General features: G+C 35.8%; 3 protein-coding genes across 4 annotated transcripts; 1 reads left to right on the top strand and 2 right to left on the bottom strand.

Annotated features, from left to right (window-relative positions):
* Positions 1 to 829: 829 nt before the first annotated feature.
* On the top strand, positions 830 to 2,834 carry LOC129788838 (uncharacterized). Its single transcript, XM_055825225.1, has 3 exons — positions 830 to 1,012; positions 1,146 to 1,307; positions 1,384 to 2,834. The coding sequence occupies exons 1-3, from the start codon at positions 946 to 948 to the stop codon at positions 1,608 to 1,610; spliced, it is 456 nt and encodes a 151-aa protein (XP_055681200.1). The 5' UTR covers positions 830 to 945; the 3' UTR covers positions 1,611 to 2,834.
* On the bottom strand, positions 2,749 to 6,518 carry LOC129788837 (centrosomal protein of 104 kDa). Of its 2 annotated transcripts, none has more exons than XM_055825224.1 (8): positions 6,327 to 6,518; positions 6,097 to 6,264; positions 5,605 to 6,009; positions 4,523 to 5,054; positions 4,313 to 4,427; positions 3,395 to 4,251; positions 3,185 to 3,327; positions 2,749 to 3,122 (listed from the first exon to the last, which is right to left on the bottom strand). In XM_055825224.1, the coding sequence occupies exons 1-8, from the start codon at positions 6,364 to 6,366 to the stop codon at positions 2,890 to 2,892; spliced, it is 2,493 nt and encodes an 830-aa protein (XP_055681199.1). In that variant the 5' UTR covers positions 6,367 to 6,518; the 3' UTR covers positions 2,749 to 2,889. The 2 variants fall into 2 exon arrangements, with proteins under 2 accessions (XP_055681199.1, XP_055681198.1); XM_055825223.1 differs by having other exon boundaries at positions 4,313 to 4,451; positions 6,327 to 6,505.
* Positions 6,519 to 6,615: 97 nt separating this feature from the next.
* Positions 6,616 to 7,640, bottom strand: LOC129788836 (dolichol-phosphate mannosyltransferase subunit 1). The gene is made up of 3 exons (XM_055825222.1): positions 7,451 to 7,640; positions 7,162 to 7,372; positions 6,616 to 7,091 (listed from the first exon to the last, which is right to left on the bottom strand). The coding sequence occupies exons 1-3, from the start codon at positions 7,546 to 7,548 to the stop codon at positions 6,681 to 6,683; spliced, it is 720 nt and encodes a 239-aa protein (XP_055681197.1). The 5' UTR covers positions 7,549 to 7,640; the 3' UTR covers positions 6,616 to 6,680.
* Positions 7,641 to 21,053: the final 13,413 nt, after the last annotated feature.

Genomic DNA, 21,053 nt, shown 5'->3' with positions numbered 1-21,053 from the left:
GAAAATTTAAAATATACAGAAGTAAAATGTTTATAGCATGTTTATTCGAGATTCCCCGCGAATATCGTACTCATTTAGATCTGCTTTTCTTTCTCCAACATGAATTTTCTGTAGGTGATCTAAATGGACGGTGGTATGAATGTATTTTTCGCGATTCCTTCTTACTTCTATCGTATTCTTGTAAGGCCGCAGCTATTAGTTGTGGTTTTACTGTTTTGTTCAATCGCGTTCTCATCGCAGCCACAACATCATTATGCAAACTATTTGTGCATGATGTGAGCATAAAAAATCAGTTGTTTTCTTAAATTTAATTTATTTAATTTTTCTTAATTATAAAGTGTTCCAGAGGCATGATCTCATTTTTTTTCTTAATTTATAAACTGTATTCAGAAGAAATTTAACATTAACCCATTTCTGCCAGATCTTTGATTTTTTTTTGTTAAATTTTAAAGAATCTTCCAATCGTTTTGATTTAAATTCTAAGGTTTGGCGTTTCTTTTCTAACGTTAAAAGTTTTATTTTCAAGCATTTAACATTTTTTTCTCAATACTTGATTCATTTTCTAACGATCTACATTTCTTTCTTTCAAACGACGTTTATTTTCAACTGTTTGAATTTTTTTTCTAACGTGTGGTAATCTTTTTTCAAAGTTTATGTAGTTAATTATTCTTCATACGATTATTTTAATTTAAAATTAATTAAAAGGTGAGTCAATATGTCCGTTAGGAGCTTTATCAATTTTCCTAACGTTGCCTGACAAACCTCTGACGAATGGGTAGTCCGTCAGTACACAACAAATGCCGCTGGTCCCACCGGGGAGGGCGTTTTCATGATCTGTCATCAAAACACACATACAAGCTCAAGTTTCAATAAATCGCATCAACTTAAAAACTTTAAGCGTGGATTTTCCCGAATTTCCCTGTTTTTCGTGCCACACATTCCAAAATGCATTCCAAAAGTGCCTTCCTTATTGTTTGTGCAACAATCCTCCTTGCCGTGTGTGTGCAGCAGGGTAAGAAAGCCTCCCATTTGGGGGCAGGATAAACTTTCCCTGCATTTGATGCATTTTTTGTTTGAGGAAAATACAATTTCCTCTCTGTGTCACCGGAAATTGGTATAAACAATTGCCTTTGATGTCTTTTCAGGTCTTTCGATAAAGTGCTGGGAATGCCGGTCGGATGAGGATCCCAAGTGTGGTGATCCATTCGACAATAGCACACTCTCAATCACCGACTGTGCTCAGTCACTACCATTGGAACACCTTCCTGGGGTCAGAGCAACAATGTGCAGGAAGATCCGGCAGAAAGGTAAATTGCACATTCATTGAGATCTTTTGTGAGGAGTTCTCTTTTCTTTGAATTTAAAAGTTATTCTTCGTTGCAGCTCAAGGGAAGTGGAGGTACTTCAGGAGCTGTGCCTACATGGGAGAACCCGGAATTGAGGGTGATGAACGATTCTGCCTCATGAGGACAGGAACATACAACATCTTCCTTGAGTATTGTACGTGCAACAGCAAGGATGGCTGCAATACAGCTGCTCTACCACGTCTTGGAGGCGCCACAGCTTCTGCCTTGTTCCTCGTGCCACTCCTAGCCTGGAGGTTTGGGTAATGATGATTCATTAATTGCAAGTTAATTTGTACAAGAAACGGGGTGCTCTCATTGCGTTCATTTAGTTAGGACTTATACATTTGCACGATGAGGGACTAATTTTGAAATTTTGGGATTCGTTGTTTTTAGTGTTTCAGTTGGGTTGAAATTAGAGTAAATCCATAGGTCGCTGGTTCGACTCCGGCTTAAATAACCAAAATTTTCTCGAAAACGTTCTAAAATCCGCGGATTTTACTTTTTATTTACGGAAAAAAAAACCTTTTTGAGTCTGTCTCCTTCAACATATTTGACAGTTCTAATTCTCACCGCCAAAATGCTTCATTTTCACCACCCGAATTCACCACTTCTTCTCTGGGTGGTAAATTAAAGTTAATTTCGTACCAATTTCCAGAAGATTTTCTTTATTTTATTTTCTGCGTTTTATCAATGATAAAAATGTTTTTTTTCTATTTCTAAAAATTCTGATAAATATTTCAATCAATACTTAATTAGTTTTAGAGTTTACATTGAATAAAAAAAAATATGGTCCTCTTGGCCATTTTTTTAACTCCCAAAATTTCAAAATTATCTCATTGAAAATTTCTTCATAGAAAATCAAAAGCAACATATTCCTTAAACATTAATAAGGAAGATCTTGGGGCTGAAAGATATGGTTCAATAGTTTTGAAAACTTAAGAAATTTTCCTATTTATTCTAAAGTGAGTTTTGGATTTTTATTTAGATTTAATCACGTAATTGTCTGGTGGATTAGTTGGTTAAAGCTCCATCTTTATCCTTCCAAATAACCAGGTGAAGTGAGATTGATTCTTGATTCACAGATTATCTAAAAAATTATTAAATAGTAAAAGTATTTGGACGATTCCTCAAAATTTTATTGGACCATTTCTTATCTCAGCTAACAGAGTCTCTTTGCACCATTTTATGTTGTTGTGTTCATGTAAATTTTGTTGGAGAGCACCCTAAGTAATTAAGAATCTAGCGCATAATATGTAGTGCCTTCTTGCAAAGCGCACCTTACTCCATGAGAATCTCATGAAATTCTTTACTATAATACAAAATGAGTAAACCAACCGTCCAATTTTGTACTTCCATATCAAATTTTTGAGGATAGAAGTCAGAAAGAGAGAAAATGCTGACATTTTTTTCTGTAATTATTTTTAATAGTGAGATTTTGGTATGTCAAAAGCAGTTTTACATACAATATAATTAATATAAATTTTTAAATTGATTTTTATTTGTTTTGGAAAAGACGTATTTTTTCTTGTGTGAAGCTCTGAATCTACTTTTTACCATTGCGCCGTCGTGCATTGCCACGGCAGTAGTGAACTGCATCGAGGAAATGCATTTTCCATCCATTTTCGGGGATATTTTCATGACAAAGGGGGCACCTTACGGTTCCAGGTGGTAATTCCATGCAGTACTCCTCGAGAAGGTGCAACTGGTACAGCTCAATGTGGACGGCTTCGGTGCACCTCTTGCAAATCACGTAACTCTCCTTTGCCTCACATTCATCTGCAAAACGAAGAGATTTGTTTGGAATCCTCAAAGAGAATTTTTATTTTAGCAAATTCTACTTATTAGATGATGTGTGTAAGCAGATACTTCCAGGACGCACTGGCACTGTGGGCATTTCATGAGAATCGGACAAGTCTTCCAGTAGTGTTTATCAAGTTGTGTTCCATCTTTTCCACAAACCCAATCACAGAAGGAACATTGCCTAAATTAAGAAAGAAAATTCTTTAAAAATCATCCCAAAAATTCTTAAAAGAAATTTATTAGTTTACACTGTATCTTTGCATCCATTTTTATCTCCATTCGCCATTCCTGGCAGGGATGTCTTTAGCTCTTCCATATCCCATGATTCCCCAAAGGCACCCTCCTCCTCGTCAGCAGCATCATCCCGCATAGACTCGAGCATTTGATTGCGCCTTGCCTTGTCGATTTTGTCGAATTCCGTGAAAAGCTGCCGGTACAGCAAATTGCGTCGCGTAATATCATCATCTGGGGGTAGTTGTTTGCGTATGAGGCGCGGATTGATGCGGTAGACTTGCAGTAGGACCCTCTCGGCTACTTTGCGAACTGGTTCGGACGGGTGATGAATACCGGAGCAGCCACATTCAGTGAGGGAGCGGCACGTAAGACCACTCTGCTTGTCTGTGCTGATACCCTGACTGAGTACCAGCTGCTCCAGCATTTGGATGCGACTCAGTGCCAGCCGGGGATGGGTGCCTGATCCCACAGGACGTGATAGGGCAGGTGCTACGAGATTCTGCTGACGTACTTCGGCACATGAAGCAATACTGAGAATGGTGTGCTGCGCCAGGGTGTGAATACGCGGTGAGGGATCCCCACTCTTGGCCAGAAGTTCAGGGAGAAGGCGATCAACGCATCGTGACACCTCATTGGCGGAAATACGCTGGGGGATGAAGTCCACAAAGAGAGCCCTCACTGTTTCAGCTGCTTGACTGAAGACGGAAAAGACGGCATCGCGAACGGCACGATAGAGGAGAAGTGTTGAGCTCCTGGCCACTTTATTCGGTCCAATTGTTCCATCAATCACAGTGGGATTCTTCAGGATATTCCTCAAGCGCACGAGACCCTCCTCACGATCCTGAAACTGCTTCGAATAGAAGAGTTCCACCTAAGAGACAAAAATTAATGCTATAAAGGTTCCGTTTCGTGGTAGCACAGGGCAGCCTCACCAATTCCGTGCCAAAGACAAGAAGAGGAAGAGCAGCTTGACGCTTCTCACGGTCATTCATAACTTTGAATCTGCCACGACTGTTCGCCTCGACTTCCACGGTGGATTGGCATTCCCTTAAAAATTCATTAGTTTGTGAACTGAAATTTAACATTACGAAGAAATGGCATCACATCGAGAAACACAAATCACACAAAAGGTCACATCTTACGTCCTGAGCGTCGGTAGAGTTCGCTCCTCGTAGTCCTCGTAGCTATTCCTGGGTGCACTCTTATTCCTCCGCCGCATTGATCCCGTATTTGTGGGTGAATTGCGACTGGGGCTTCGACCAATTTTGCTGAGTTGCGGTGAGAAGTACGACTCATCCTGCTTCCCAGCATCACTGCTCTTCGGATGCGGTGGCTTTGGGCTGTGTTGCTGCTCTTTCGGGTCACTCAGGAGGAGTGTTGCCACCTCTTGGAGACTCATTGGTGACGGAAGGATTGGCTTGGAAATATAAATTGGGGACACGAGATCATTTTCCGGCAACTGCCCACCCTTTTCCAGCAACTTCTCAACTTCCAACTGCCCAAAAACGGCATTTCGGTACAGCTCAATTTGTTCCTTGCGTAGGCGTGCCGTTGAGAAATCCTCCTGAGTTACGGCTTGTCTCTTTGCAAGGGCATACCTCCCAAGACGTTCTCCGGCACTCCGGAGGGCACTCATGCATAATTTAAGCTTCCTGGCGTACTCAAATCTTTCCTCTGAAATTAAATAAATTATTCTCAAGGGGAATTTATCTGGCAACATAATGGAATTTTTTAATCGAATATTTATTAGAATTCTACGAATATTCTTTGATATTTTAGTTAAAGTATATAATTTTGAAGAGAATCATAAGATTTTTTAACTCTTGAAAACTATTCCGAATATTTGTGCATGGAAATACGAATATTTAAACATTTTTTATCCAGATAAATGGCCCTTGGTGATTTATGTATATTGAAGGAAGAATATTCTGTAAATCTTGGCATGTATCCGGCAATTAAATGCTTTTTATGGTCTACACCCTCCCTCAACATACTTCAATGTACATTAAAATGTTACATTCAGAGGTGAAGTCTTTTTTGTTGCGTCTTTTGAAATTCATCCAACAATCGATTAACTTCTTATAGGCAAAATCTCTGAATAATCTCTTTAAAAATTCTTCAGAAAAAAAATTCAAAAATCCTCTTAAATCTCTCTTTAAAAAATACCTTAAAAAGGATTTTTTAAATAAGAAAATCTACAAAAGAAAAATTAAATTATCCTCACCAATCACTGCACGACCCTTTTTAGCTTCTAATTCCCTCACAACGTCACAAATGGTCTCTTCCACGTACATGGAGAAGGAAAGGCAATCACAGATGGAAGCCAGAGTTTCGGGAGCACCAGCTGGACCAGGTGCTTCATCCTCTGATTCCATCCCCAGGACATTAATGCCAATCAATGCAACCTGATGAGCATGATTGAGATCATTGCTGTAGGGTGCTCCCATGCGGAGCTTCATGTGTGTCCCCATGCGGGGATTCACAGTGACACTCTGCAGCTCCCTGGACTTGTACTGTGATGCTGAATTATCCGACAGTGCAATGAAGCCCAGGTACTCAAAGTTCTGACTCGATGGCGTTGTGGGGGAGTCCTTTGGGGCATTGTGGAGCCACAGCTCAATGCGATCGGCTTGTTTGGATCAATAAAAAAATAATTAATTAATTTTATATTGGAAAAATGATAAGAATTGCAAGAAAACTCCAAGGAAAAACGTACGAATCATAAATTGATGCCCCAGCACCTGGATGCGACACACTCGTGCTGGATGATGGAATTTCAGGATAATCTCCTGGGGGTTAACCTTTGAATTTGCACTTGAATGCCATCCCTGAACTGTAGGTCCGTGGCTATTTAGCTCACTTGCCGGAAAATTGGGGTCCTCATCTGCATGCGGGGGTGGGAAGCTTATAAATCATTTTGCGAGCAATTTTTTTTCACCTGCCTACCTGTGGCAAAAATTACACTAAAAGGTATCTTCCTAGCCATCTTCTCACACCACAGAACTATATCACAGAATTATGCCGGAGGCAGAGAACGGATTTTAGCCTGAATATGTGGCATGAAGAGGTGAAAAGGTGGAAAATGAAAATTTCCACACGGGGTGGTTGTGCACCACGAAGATCTATTTTATCGATTTTGGTTTCACAACCTGGTCTGTCAGGACAATACGATGAGTTTGCGCACACTTTGCAGGAACTTCCTTGTCCTGACATCGCCGTGAAAAATAAAATCTCATTTCTTTTTTTTAAGTTTCCTTGTAGGATTTATTGGAAAGTTTCTTTATAGATTAAGAGAAAATTTTATGTTGTAGCAAAGAGATAGAGGAGATTCTTTGCAAATTGAAAGATCTCCGTTCCACCCAGCTTGGATTGTCCATAGACACGATCCACAAAGGTGATGGGAACTTCGCCAATTGTAAAGTTGTTCTGTCGCGCCCTGATGAGCATTTCCATCTGAAACACATAACCCTTCGATACGCACTGGGAGATTAATTTGGTCAGCACCTCCTTCCTGTACAGCCGAAATGATCCCGTGAGATCAGAGGCACCTGGGCGCAGGAGAACTTGCGACAGATAATTTGCACCACGAGAGATGAGCTTCCGCTTGAAATCCCACCCGTAGACACCTCCATTTGGACGGTAGCGTGTCCCAGAGACAATGTCCAGATTCTCTCGTTGCTGCAACTCAATGAATTGTGGAATGAATTTTGGCTGAAAGAGAGAGAAGTTTCTTTGAATCCTTGAGCATCCCGGCAATTCCCCAATCACACGATTTGCTTACGTGATGACTCAAATCTGCATCCAGAATCAAGATAAAATTCCCGGTTGCGTGTTTGATTCCGTGAATGTATGCCGTTCCCAATCCCAGCTTCTTCTCACGCGGCCGCAGAACAATTCTCTTCTCCCCGTAGATCTTCTGCAGATCCTTGGCCACCTCCAAAGTGCCATCCGGACTTCCATCGTCAATCACAATGATTTCGTAATCGTATTTACTAAAAAAAATAAGAAAATAGAGACGTGTCACTTAACCCTACTTTCTTCCTTTTAATTTCTCTTTTTTATGCTCTCACTTTATGCTCATATGCTTCACAATTAACCAGATGATTATGGGGAGATTGTCCTTCTCGTTGTATGTTGGAAGAAGAATAGAATATTTATCGTCCGGCATTTTTTTATTTTAGGAGAAAAATAATTCTAATTCTAAAAAATTGGACGAAAGCAAAAAACCAAAATAAACTGATTGTAGCGCCACACAACAATAAACGGCGACCTTCAGAAACTTTTAACGACGGCCAAAATAATAAAATTTTGAATTTAACGAACTGTTTTTTTTTGGTTTTCGATAAAATATGTGATTTCTTTGTTTTTCCGCTAATTTTTTGGCACAAAACACACGTTTGGGGCTGCTGGAGTACTTACGGGTGCTTCGGAGTCCCCAGGGAGCTCCTCCGTGCGAAAGAACGTTATGCACGAGGTTCAGTGTAAGTCCCCCGCATGTAACCAAAATTGGCTTTTAAATTATTGTAGGGGATCATTAAAGATTCAAAATAAGCGTGGTCATTTCCCGGAAAAGCGCTGGGAAACCTACGAATTTTCCGGTTTTTGGTGTAACCTATATTGATTTATTTCTCAATTTCTATCAATTGTAGAATATTGCGATTGGTGTCAAATGAAAGCTATATCAATGCTTAATATTATATATTAAAACCATTTTCCAAAATGCACAAGAAGGTGAAAATTCGGAAAGATTTTCCGAACACGCATTTTTCTTTCGCCTCCCATTTCCACAATATTGCATGGGACCACCTGGAACATCCCTCATTTTGTAGCTTTTTTTATCCCCTTTCATTTGGTATAGCACTTGCTGGGGAAATCTGCTGGGAAAACTGTTTTTTTTTTTTAGTGATTTTCAATGTTGGAAAAACTCACTATTCGAAGGCTGCAATGTTATACAATGTCATAACATTGTATAACATTGTATTGCATTGTTAAATCGGCTAAGTCGGTGTGAGCTCCGGTATAACATTGCAGCCTTCGAATAGTGAGTTTTTCCAACATTGAAAATCACTAAAAAAAAAAAAAAACAGTTTTCCCAGCAGATTTCCCCAGCAAGTGCTATACCAAATGAAAGGGGATTAAAAAAGCTACAAAATGAGGGATGTTCCAGGTGGTCCCATGCAATATTGTGGAAATGGGAGGCGAAAGAAAAATGCGTGTTCGGAAAATCTTTCCGAATTTTCACCTTCTTGTGCATTTTGGAAAATGGTTTTAATATATAATATTAAGCATTGATATAGCTTTCATTTGACACCAATCGCAATATTCTACAATTGATAGAAATTGAGAAATAAATCAATATAGGTTACACCAAAAACCGGAAAATTCGTAGGTTTCCCAGCGCTTTTCCGGGAAATGACCACGCTTATTTTGAATCTTTAATGATCCCCTACAATAATTTAAAAGCCAATTTTGGTTACATGCGGGGGACTTACACTATGCCTCGTGCATAACATTCTTTGGGGCCCGCGGAAATTTTGACGGTTGGGGATTTTACACGCACTTTTTTTTCCCGGAAATGCATTTTCGCGAACTTTTGGTATTTTTGATGCCAATCGACGCGGCGTCGCTTCCTGATTGCAAAAACTTACTTCCGGCCGGAAAATTCGGCGGAAAACGCGAGAAAATTAAGAAAAACTAAAAGTGTGAGGGAGACGGATAGCGGGGAAATGCATCCGTCTTATTTTCTCTTCAATAAATGTACAAAAAAGGGTGCCAAATTCAAAAAGTAGTCAAAAAAGCATGAAAATTATATGGGGGCGCTACAAAGGGGGGCTCTGGGGGAAAAATGAACGTCGTTGGTGAAAACCGTCTGATATAAGGAGTCTATGTACCAAATGTCATCGTGATCGGACAAACGGTGTAGTAATGCAAAGCTGAAAAGGAACGAAATCCTTTCTTTAATTTAATAGAAATAGAAATAGAAAATAGGAAATGGGAAAATAAAACTGTGATCTGAACGCCACGAATAATGTATAAAGTGAGAATTGAACATTTTGTGCAAAATGGCATTTGGAGAAATAAAAAAAAGGAAAAAGATGAAAAGGGAGAAAATTAGAATATGTGAGTACTCACGTAATATGAAAAACTTTTATTCACGTAATTTTGCAAATTGCTCGTAATATTTTTTCCATAAAGTTTATTAAAATGTTGCACCCTTTTTAATAGGATGGAGCAATACAAAAACGCGAAATTGTCTGAAAACATGCAATACAGGGGGAAAATGGGGGAAAAATTGTGTCCATGTTTATTAAGAATATTTCATATTTTGCCTTGGAGGAGAACCATCCACACACAACCTCCCCCACCCCATCCACTACACAGTATATATCCTCGAAAAAGTGCTTTTAATGTATCTTGTCCTCAATTTTGCGATAAATATGTTTTCTATATGAATGGATGTTGTGTGTTAAGGAGAAAGGCGGGAATTTGAGAATCCATTTATTTTCTGCCTTTCAGTGAATTTTCTCGTTTTTTTTTCGCGTGTATCGCTCTTCAAATATCCAAAGTGTGCATTAAATGAGATTGATTGATCGCCTCTATATCCCTGTCGTGTGTATCTGGGTGTCCAGCATTACTGTCCGCTCATCCATCTCTTCCTCATCATCTATTTTTGGTTGAAGAAATCAATAAAAGTCGATGACAGGCTGGCCCCCCGATTGCCAAAATTCAGCGAGGTCCATATGGAGGTACTCATGGGGGCATTTGTGGACAAAAGGGTGTATGTGTAGACCATCCAGAGCAACCAATTCAAATTCAATCCGCTTTTACTCATTAATCATTTATTGTCGACAGCTTTCACTTTTCCAAACCCCATTTATACCCACACCGTGTGAGGGCTCCTCTTGAACCTCATCACTTTACTAGTTTATTTTCTTTCAACAGGAAGTCATTTATTGATAAAATTTCATTTTAATGATTTCTCAATTTATTTGAATTTCGGAAAAAAATAGAATAAAAATTATTAGTAAACTTTCGTGATTAATTGATCAATTAATTAATTTATAATTAAAATAATTTTGCCAGAATATTTGCGGTGGTGGACTGTGGAGTAAATTAATATTTCAATTTTTGGACAAATTGCTGGCATATATTTTATTCATTAATCTACTTTATTTGATACAAATCATTATAGCGAATTAGCACAAATTATAGTAATTTGTAAAAAAAATCCCACTTTGAGTATTTCCTGACAATTAAAATGCTTTTTTTCACATCAGCGTGGGGTCCTTGTTTAATCCATTTGTAGGGTAAAATGGCAAAAGTGAAATAAAACAAATTATGAGACTATAATACGCACATAATATTGCTATTAAATATTTAATTTGCAATCACGTCTATTTTCAAAATGGTAACTCATAAATTATTTTTGCTCCATTTAGTAATATGATAGTAAAGCTCATACGGATATTTAATTACGAGATAATTCAGCCTTAATGCGCATTGTGATGAAAATTTAATAAATTCTCCTGATCTGCCTTTATTGTATGTAATACAATATGTAATACATTCTACATAATTTTTGTAGATTAAATTAAACCAGTAAGCTGACCAGTTACAAGAGCAATCTTTCTTTCTTTGAAAAGGGATGAAAGGGAAATGGATTGAAATATTAAACAAATAGGAGTTTCTCTAATTAAAATTTTCCAAGAAAATTCAATCTTTCTTTTACCAATATCGTGTGCGCGACAGATTAATTTTATGCCATGCTTCTTTTTAAACATTAAACATTAAAAAAAAAAGATAAATGAATTATCAATAAAATGTTGTAGAATTTATTGCCAGGGATTTAAAAAAAAATCCATTTTACGCGTATACAGGCATCTTTAGGCATAAACTCATACATCCCTCAATTTATTCTAATGGATTTTATGTCACAAATAAATGTGCCAAAGAGATGCAATGTTGAATCTACATAAAAACATCATCTGCAAATTAAATGTAAAATTTTGATGAGTTTCTAAATTTGGCCAATTTGGTGTTAAGAGCGTTGAGAGATAAAATCTGGGAAATCCCTGCCCAAAATGTGCTGCTATATATTGTTTCTTTATCCATCACGAAGTATTTTAATGGATTCAATAAAGGCGTACAATATGATACACTCTAGCGCCATTTTATAATTTTCTCCAAACTTTAATATTTTAGTTAGTGTTGACAATGGCAAAGTCGAAGATTAAATTTAGAGGATTTTAATCAAGCGAGCACATAGGGATGGTGGATAGGCATGGAATTGAGAATGTTTGAAAGGGACGTTTTTCCAATTATATGAGAATGTTGGCTCTTGAGATTAAAACTAATACATTTCTCGGAAAATAGAAATTCCTTTTTTTTTCAAAATGTTTAACAGAAAATGAGAAAATGTTGAAATGAGAAAGAAATTCTGTCTCTTTGACTACTTAAACTATTCTTAAATTGAAAATAAAATAAATTCCTTTAAATTTCCTTTAAAACAGATCCCAAAAACAGCAACATATCATAATCCTTCAGGGGAAAATTTCATGGAACTTTGACTTTAAGCCGAAAGCTCCCTTTTATCCTATCGCAACGTATTAGTGAGTATAAGCATCCTTTTGCGAGGGATTTCTCTCATTAGCCCCAATAAAATGAACAAAAAAAAGTGAACGTACGCATGCAGTGGACTCAACATTTCTCTCTATATCTTCATACAACGTCCAACTATATATACATATATTTGTGCGTACATATATAGCACATACGTCATTCCAAAGTTGGCAGGAAAGCTCAAATTAAATAGGGGTTGTTAAGATGATTATCACGTAATTGGAAAAATTAAGCACATCTCGTAAAATATTCATGGGGTGTGTGTGTGTGAGGTAATACGACGCATGAATTTGTGGATGAGGGTTGGTTAAATGAGAAATCAATTCAGTCGATTTTGCTGATTTTCCTCCTGATAATTCAATTTAATTTTATTTCGTGCGCTCCTCGACAATATCTTTCCATCATTCAAACAGGTGGCAGGAAAATGCTCTATTGCGAATGGGAAGACGACTCTTATCAGGAATGCGTGAACATTTATTATTCGCACGAATCCATTCACGATGGAGCGCACAAAAAGTGGTGAAGAAGTTGGAGGTGTAGTCTCTTTGGTATTTTCCCCCCAAAAAATTTTTTTTCACCCAACAAAATGGTATGGGAGGAGCTTTAGAGAGAAGAGATATGTATATAAACTTGAAGCGCATTTAGGAGCATTGAAAAAGTTTTATTCGGTTCCAGGTGTGCAAATCTCGTGGTGGGAAAAAAATAAATAAAAAAAATTAATTAATTCCCTCCCACATAGAAATGTGTGGTGGTTGGGTTATACCCTAAAATACAAAATTGGATGAGAAAGTTTAGTTTTTGGCGAGGAGAACACGTAGAAAATATATCCTCTCGGTTGGCTCACGATTAGATGAAAAGAAATTTTAATTAATCCAACCCCAGATATCTTTGTCGTCGACAAGCCCTCATAAGCACACTTTAATGGGAGTTACCTCTCCGTATCTTTATTGTACCAAAAAACCCACCACATCCACCTAACTCTCTGGGAAGTGAGCAATTCTACTTTATACGACGAGAGCTAACTTCTCCATTTCCACGTGATTCACATCATACATATGCATAGGATGGCATCGAAGAGACAATTTGCTCATCCGGGAAATTCGATGGAAATTTCAAATGGGTTATGTATAATAGATTTGGCATTGAGAAATGCATGTGAAACTATGGCTATGTGAAATGGAACAGGTGCGACATAACTGTTTGGAAATGATTAAAATATATATATCCATCCTGTGACAAGTGTTAGGACATGGGACTATATATGTTAGAATTATATACTTACATATCGTTTAAATGGGAGAATAACTTTTTCTATACGGAAATGTTTTACCAATTGGAAATTCCAAATCACCAGACTTTTCTTCACTCTGTGTGTAACTTCACCCTGATTTATTTTCTTCACGATAGAGACTTTCTTCTCTCTCTTTTTCTAAGAAACTTGATTTAAACTTTTCGACTTTATTGTAGGAAAATCTACAAAGAAGTCTTTGAGGGAGAAAATCTTCCTAAAAAGTTACATTTAAGATTACAAAATGAAAAAAAAATAAATAAATTTGATTTTCATGGAAAACATTGTAGAAAATTGCAACACTTTTACAGTTTCTTTCTCTTTTGGTAAAATTCTATATCGTAAAAGGGAATGTTTTCTATAATTAAATATTCCACATTCTTATGCTCGTTGTAACCTATATTTTGTAACGTGTAAAAAGACAAGGATGGGGGGAAACCTCTTTCTTGGTTTTACATTTTCTCTGTGAATTTAGGAGTTTTAGTTTATATATCCTTGGGGTTAAATTTGCACAATAAAACTCCAGGGACATATTTGCAGAGGTGTGAAAAGCGTTAATTCTTCAATGGTATGTGCGGTATCACCTGAGGATAATTTCACGAAGATTCCAAGATAAACTTGGAAAGTGCAGAATTTTCTCACCTTTGCTCACAAATGCAGAAGCTTCCTGCTGGGAAACACAAAGGAATATTAATTTCCCATAAGCTTCTCTTTCATGAAAAAGCTCATCTTTTCGTCATTTCTGCAGCATATATTTTTGCACATCAAGGATTTCATTGGGAAATGAGGAAATGTGCAGGATATATTTTTGGTACATATGTATGTGAAGTTATTCTTCATTTTCAAGTGGAAAAGTTTTTCGATCAGAAAATTATGTTTTTCATTTGAGGTGATTTTTCTATTTGATCAGCAGAACCTTAATTCAGTCAGCAAAATGTTTCATTTGATCAGAAGAGTTTGAGATTTCACCAGAAATTTTTTTTGATCTTGGAAAACGTATAGAATTGAATATTCCTTTGCAATAATAATATTTCCTGACCAAATGATTTATTTTCTGACTAAAAGATGAAACCAATTTGAAAGAGTATTTGCGATGATGAAAATGAAAGCTGTATAATATTCCAAAATCCATAAAATTTTTTTTCTTGGCTTTTCTTTTAAATTAAAAATGGCATATCTGGTTTTATAAGATTTTTTTTTATAATTTCACATGAATAATATTGCAAAACTTTCCCATTCGATATCCAATAACAAATTTAAAATTTTCCTTTTATCAAATTAAATTATAAATCTCTTCGTGCTTGGTGAATCTGTAGCATATATAGCCAAATATATCTGTATGAAGAAAGGACTACGAAAGGGAAAGGAAAAGTGGAACCTTCAGTTGTTGGACGGATATTAAATTATAGTTAAACTTTGTTATAGATGATTGTTTGAATTCTCAATTACTTTCTAAACTGATGAATCCGTTTCACTTTCCTTTTGTGATTCACCCGACAATCTTGTTTTTTTATTTTGGGACTTTCGTGGTTTCTTTCCGCACGTTTTGACGAATGAATTGCTTTCGGAAGTTTCCTTATGGTTTTCAATACGTGTGTGGTCCATAATATTGATTTCCAAGAGGCCTGCCGTTGAAATGGGACCACCATGCGCTATGTATTCGAGGATTGTAAATATTTGGGAAAGTCTTATAAAGAACGCCCAATGTGTGTGCTGGGAAAAGGGAGAGGATATGCTAATGAGAATGATTAGCAAACAATGTCCTTTTCTTGGCCGATTAAATGAGATTTCGCAAGGATTTATTGCGCCTCACTCTTAACAAATGATTTTTCGGTGAAATTTGTACGGCCACCCATAGCTTTTGGGTGGAACCATTCATTTCTAATTCCATTTCGTCTTGTTCTCTCTTTGCCCTACTTTATTTGCCATAAGGCGATTCTATTAAAGTACATATACCACCATGAACACAGAGCGAATAATGATGAGCTTTTTTAGGAAGAAAATTTCAGGATAACTTTTTATAGTGAAGATGACAAAAAACAAAGCATAAGATTCAGAATCAAAATGCGTATCTGTTGCACTTTTTGTCACTTTGATGGATACTGCGTGTCTCACCTAACCATTCTTATTTCTTTTTTTTTCTTCAACTTAAGAACATCCATCAATCTCTGTCTCAGCATGTGCTGCCACAGTAAAGCGCGATATGTAAGCTCGAAAATTATTATCTATGACATTTATTATCTTCTTTTCACAACCATCCAACATTATATCACCCCAGAGAGGCAAGGAGCATGACTTCTGTCTCAATGGCTAATTACTTTAATTTTGCACAAAATACTAATAATCTTATGGATTTAATGCTTCAGAAATTTTGTGAAAATTAACACAATGAAATTAAAGTTTATTAAGTAAGTTTCTTATGCAGTAACTTTGGCTGAGTACCTTAATATATGCAGCGAAGAAAATTATTTGTATCTAACACTGTATGAGAGGAAAGTGTGGAAATGACAGCTAAATTGTTAAGAATATTTTTGCAGAATACTTTGGGAATTATAATTGGTAATCTCACAATGCAAGGACGAAAATTTTACTCGTATGTTACCTTTTCAAAGCGAAATGAAAGACTTTAAAATAAAATATAAATAAAATAAATTTTAAAGTCTTTTATTTCGCTTTGAAAAGGAAACTTAATAAAATTACCTTTGTTCTAAATTTTATTTCACAAAAAATACTAAATATCCACGTATTTTCATGACATTATTCAAGAGTAAAATTTTCGTCCTTGCATTGTGAGATTATCAATTATAATTCCCAAAGTATTTTGCAAAAATATTCTTAACAATTTAGCTGTCATTTCCACACTTTCCTCTCATACAATGTTAGATACAAATAATTTTCTTCGCTGCATATATTAAAGTGCTCAGCCAAAATTTCTGCATTCATGAAAAAGCGCATACCTATGCTTATTCAATTAGGGGTGAATGTGAATTCACAAAAAGCCTTCAAATTATATTGTGGTGTACAGCCATTAAACTTAACTCCAAACTTGGGGGCAAAAGAGGAAACTAATAGTTCAAAGTTTTTATTTTAAAGAATAAATTTGAGAGAAAAATGTCAGTTATTCTTTAACGAGACTTTCTCAAACCTCAGGGCAGGTGGAAGAAAATTCAACTTTCAGTATAATGTTTAAAACATACAGAATTTGAGATTTTTGCACCTGTAGGTCACTTTTAATGATTTTCATAATCACGGGGTATCATGTTAAATCTTTAAGTTTGAATTGCATGAATAATGCAATATTTTCCTATAAGCATTGCGGATTATTTTTGTACAAAAATGTATTTGAACATATAATATTCTGCTAGTACATATGTATGTATTTATGTAATATGTACGTACATAGACGAGGATTTTTCGTGTGCAGCGCAAAAAGAGGGAGAAATATTCGCATAAAACTTGATTTAAAAGTCTGAAAGTAAAAGTTTAGCCATCAGTGTTACAAAACTTAAATAAACCATCTCACGGGGGAACTGACTTGAAAGTTTTTTGTAAAATATGTAAGTTTCTATAATGTACTGTAGAATATGCATCCATGTAGATAAGAAAAGATTCCACATTTTTTGGGGAAAGTTTTTGCAGGTTTTTTTTCTTTATTTAGGGAATTCTTTTAATTGAAGGGGTGAGTTTGAAAAGGGTATCACTCTATTATGCATAATAATTTAAATTTATGTTGTTTTGGAATATTTTGTGCATAAAATACATATTTATTTATATGGGTACATAGCTATAAGTTGTATCTTCCTATAATCTTCAATTTACGAATGCAGTAACACGCCGTATAAAGGTCAAATAAAGTGTAAATTGGGTGTGAAAGTTCGACAGGGTAGCAATTTTCTCGATTGTGCCTATATAGAGAAATATCATTAACAATAAAATTTATGATTTTTGTTTCACCACACACCGGAATATCAAACCAATGGGAAAACATTTATTTTAAGGTATTCTTCCCAATTTCGCTTCGCAGTATTAAACCCAAACCGCACGATTTAGGAGGTCATTCAGTATAAGCTTTTATCACGAGAATTATTCAGGTCAAGAGAGCCAAGTGGTATTGTCAATCCCCTGAAAATCCCAGTTGAATCACGAGCTTAACACCGATATATATTTTTTCCCCACAATTATCTGCACTTCCTGACTCCATGAGCACGTGTGAATGAATTCTGTCGAAGATTGTGAAAAATCAATTTCTTAAAATTTTCCGTGTGAAAGTTTTTAATTTATTTAATTCACTCACTGCAAAAAGCTCTTCTCAGCTTTCCGTAGTGAGGAAGTTTCCTGTTGAATTTTACAATTTTCAGCCATTTCAGCTATCTCCGTGTGATCTCAATGTGATATAAATTGTTTAATTTCCCCTTTTGAAAGTTGGTTCAATGAGGGAAATTAAAATTCAATACAATACTTTATATTACATTGAAAATACTCGAGGGGATAAAAGGATAACTTTTTAAGTTCTGCAACAGTTGCAATTGCTTTCCACGTATACATAGCTAAAATGGTAATCATGAACTTATATGGGCTATAATGAATTTCCATTGCAAGGCACAAATGGTAACGATTTGAATCAGAATATATGAAGCAGAAAGCAATTTCTGTTGTCGTTGTATAAACACACTAATCTGCAACGGAAATCTGACTCTTTGGTGTATGAACTCTTCACAAACCATATCCCAATGTTACATTGTGCGGAAACTGAAAGTGCACACTGCTAAATGCGTCACATTTACCTCCTGCAGGAGTGCAAAGAGAAAGTCAAATACCACAGTTTAATAACATAATACTATTTATTAAATAACCATGAAGTGTTTCTGCTTAATATTTATTTTGTATTTTAATACATCAAAAAGGGAATTTATTTTAAATTTATTAAAATTTTATTTTACGATTTAGGCCCAGTCTTGATCTAGGATCTAGTTTCTAGATTTTTAATAAACACCTCATTATTTTTTTCTTTTAATTTCATTTAGCATTATTATGTTTTTTTTTGTTTCATAACAAACATAATGCAATAAATGGACGTAATATAGAACATTTAGCTATCGCATGGAGAAAAACATTCTAAATGTGAAAATGGGTATCATGGGAGTAACCTTAGGGTATACAGGAATTCCCAATTTATTTATCAAGTCTTTTTCTTTCTCTTGTTAGCCAAAGATGAGAAGTAAAACATCGAGTCCATCGTGGGGTATTTTGTGTGAAAACTTAATGACTCATGGTTAGATACACAAGTCCCAATGGTCATAAAGTCCAAGTACAACAAAGGTACAGGGAAGCTAGGACGACCTGTTATGAAGTTATGAACTTTGGGCTCTCTTCATTTCCAATTGACTTACATATATTACAGCTATTTGTAATCTTCATTGAACCACCTAGTAGAGAATTATTCCAGAGTTAGTTTATAGGGAATAGAAATGTTGTAAAGATGCACCCGGAATGGAAGTTTACAACTTTGGGAATCTCTGTGGTCTGTGTACCAATTAATTCGGAATATATAACACGATGATTCTAAGCCTGATCTGAAAATACCATAGCAATGAATCCAAATTCTCTCTCAACGATAGGAAAAATTTATATAAGTAAAACAACACTTTAAAGAAAAATAAGAAGGAAATTCAATAGGTTACAAAAAAGCGATAAAAAAGCTTCTAAATAATTGCTATTCGACAGCATGTCCAAGATTTCCAATATCAACACATGATGGATGGATGGGAGGAAATTGTGATGGTGTTTTCGATACGCAAAGAACCCATTTGCGCAACCAAGTGCATCAAATTTTCATAGCAATATTGAGTATAAATTCCCATGTCATCGTCTCATATTCACCTCATCATGACCAAGGGTAGTGTGTACTCTGGGGTAGCAACAGTTCGTTTTTTTTACTCATCTCCTTAAGAATGTTATTTCGCTTGTATTGATATTGCTATCAAATACGATGCATTGAGTGGAAATGGTGATGCGCAAAAACTTCCGTGGAGATGATGATGATCCCATTTGCAATACACCCCCATTCTTGCCCTCATTCATCCATTTGAGACGAAGTAAAAGGGCGTCGTGAATGGGATGGAGGAAGAGTAATAAAATATACTATACGTCATAGTAACTAAAATTAATGTTTGCGTAATTTATAATATTAAGTAAAAGGAAAAACATCTTAAATTCATTTTCATAACATCGAAAATATTTTAGAATATTTCCTTCAAAGGATAATAATTCCTTAAATGGCTGATGGTAAATTTCTCTCTTAATCATCACAAAATGTTACTAGCTTTCATGAAAAAAAAGAATTTTCAATTAGCCTGAAATTAATTTATTTTTAATTTAAATCTTCACAACTGAAAATTGGCAGAAAATTTCTAATAGAAAAAATAGCGTTTTTGCACTTGAAGATTCTCAAAAAGTTTCCCTTGAAATAAAATTCTTCTAAAGTTTTTTTTTAAAAACAAATAATCAACCTTCTGAATTAAAACAATAATGGTTAAATTGTGTGTCTTCTAAATACATAGATACATAAAACTATAAATACATAATATGCCCACAAACAAGGCTGCTAAACCAAATCGAATCCGTGAAACTCTCATATAAATCCTCTATATAGGTATGTAGTTCACGTTCACAGCACATAGGACATTCCAAATGAAATACCTTTTAGGAATAGATTAGCATGTGCCAAGTGAGTAATTCAGTGTGCATTTAGTGTTTCCATCAGAGGAGTAATAGGACGTAATTGTGTGAAATATATATAGGTGTAGGTTGTAGTTGAATGTGATACGAAGCGAAAACTTGGAAATGTAATCGAAATATTTATATAGGTTTGTATTGAAGTGGAGGAATCGGAGGAATTGAGACAAGAGCGTATGGCGGAGCTTTTGACTGTCTAAAATGGGAAATTGTTATGTAGAAAATCTTTCTCCATATATGTGTGCTTTTATGGAAACATGGATGGCGAATATTTGACAAAAAAAATGTAAGAAATATATACGGCTCAGATGGTTCACCATCTCACATGTGGATGGGGCCAATGAAAAGTGTGTGGTGTCACCAAATTAAATCACATTTCCATTCATCCCAGACTATGCTGGTGACATGCTTCAATGTAAGATGTTGGGCTTTTTCCCATGATATCCCTCTCTCATGGCTCCTTTTCTTTGTATTGTCATACACGACATTTTTATCGATTTCATCTTTTTCTCGTTTCAAGCGAATTGTTTGCGGAAAAATGGTGTTAGACTTTTGCGCCAATTTATTCTGGATATGTTACTGAAATATTGTGACACTGATAAATTGATACATACGCAATCTACAATACATTTTTCTCAAACAACCTCCCCTTCTCCCCCCGCGCGACATATATTCTTTAAGAAGCAGCAACAATCCATCTAATATGAGTATGGATTGATAATCCTGATGGTGCTACGAGGAAAGCTGTGTGGTTGTTGTGGAGAAAATGTGCTTCATTTTCTATTCTTCCGTCTTCTTTTTATGGATAAGATATCTGTTGCAAACACATTGTGTTATATTGATTAATGTGAACCGCGGGTAAAAGTAAGTAAAGCAAGAATCTTCCATTTTCGGAGGGATTTTGTGCAAAGGGTCAAAGTGGATTTGTATGTAAAATGACTAATTAATAGTTCCTCCGCATCAAATTACATATTGTGCAGTTTTGTGTAAAGTTCATTATTAATGTGTCTCCCCTATATTATGTATCTTAC

The sequence above is a fragment of the Lutzomyia longipalpis genome, chromosome 2, assembly GCF_024334085.1.
Source record: "Lutzomyia longipalpis isolate SR_M1_2022 chromosome 2, ASM2433408v1".
NCBI lineage: Eukaryota > Metazoa > Arthropoda > Insecta > Diptera > Psychodidae > Lutzomyia > Lutzomyia longipalpis.
This window is presented reverse-complemented; position numbering and strand designations above follow the sequence as displayed.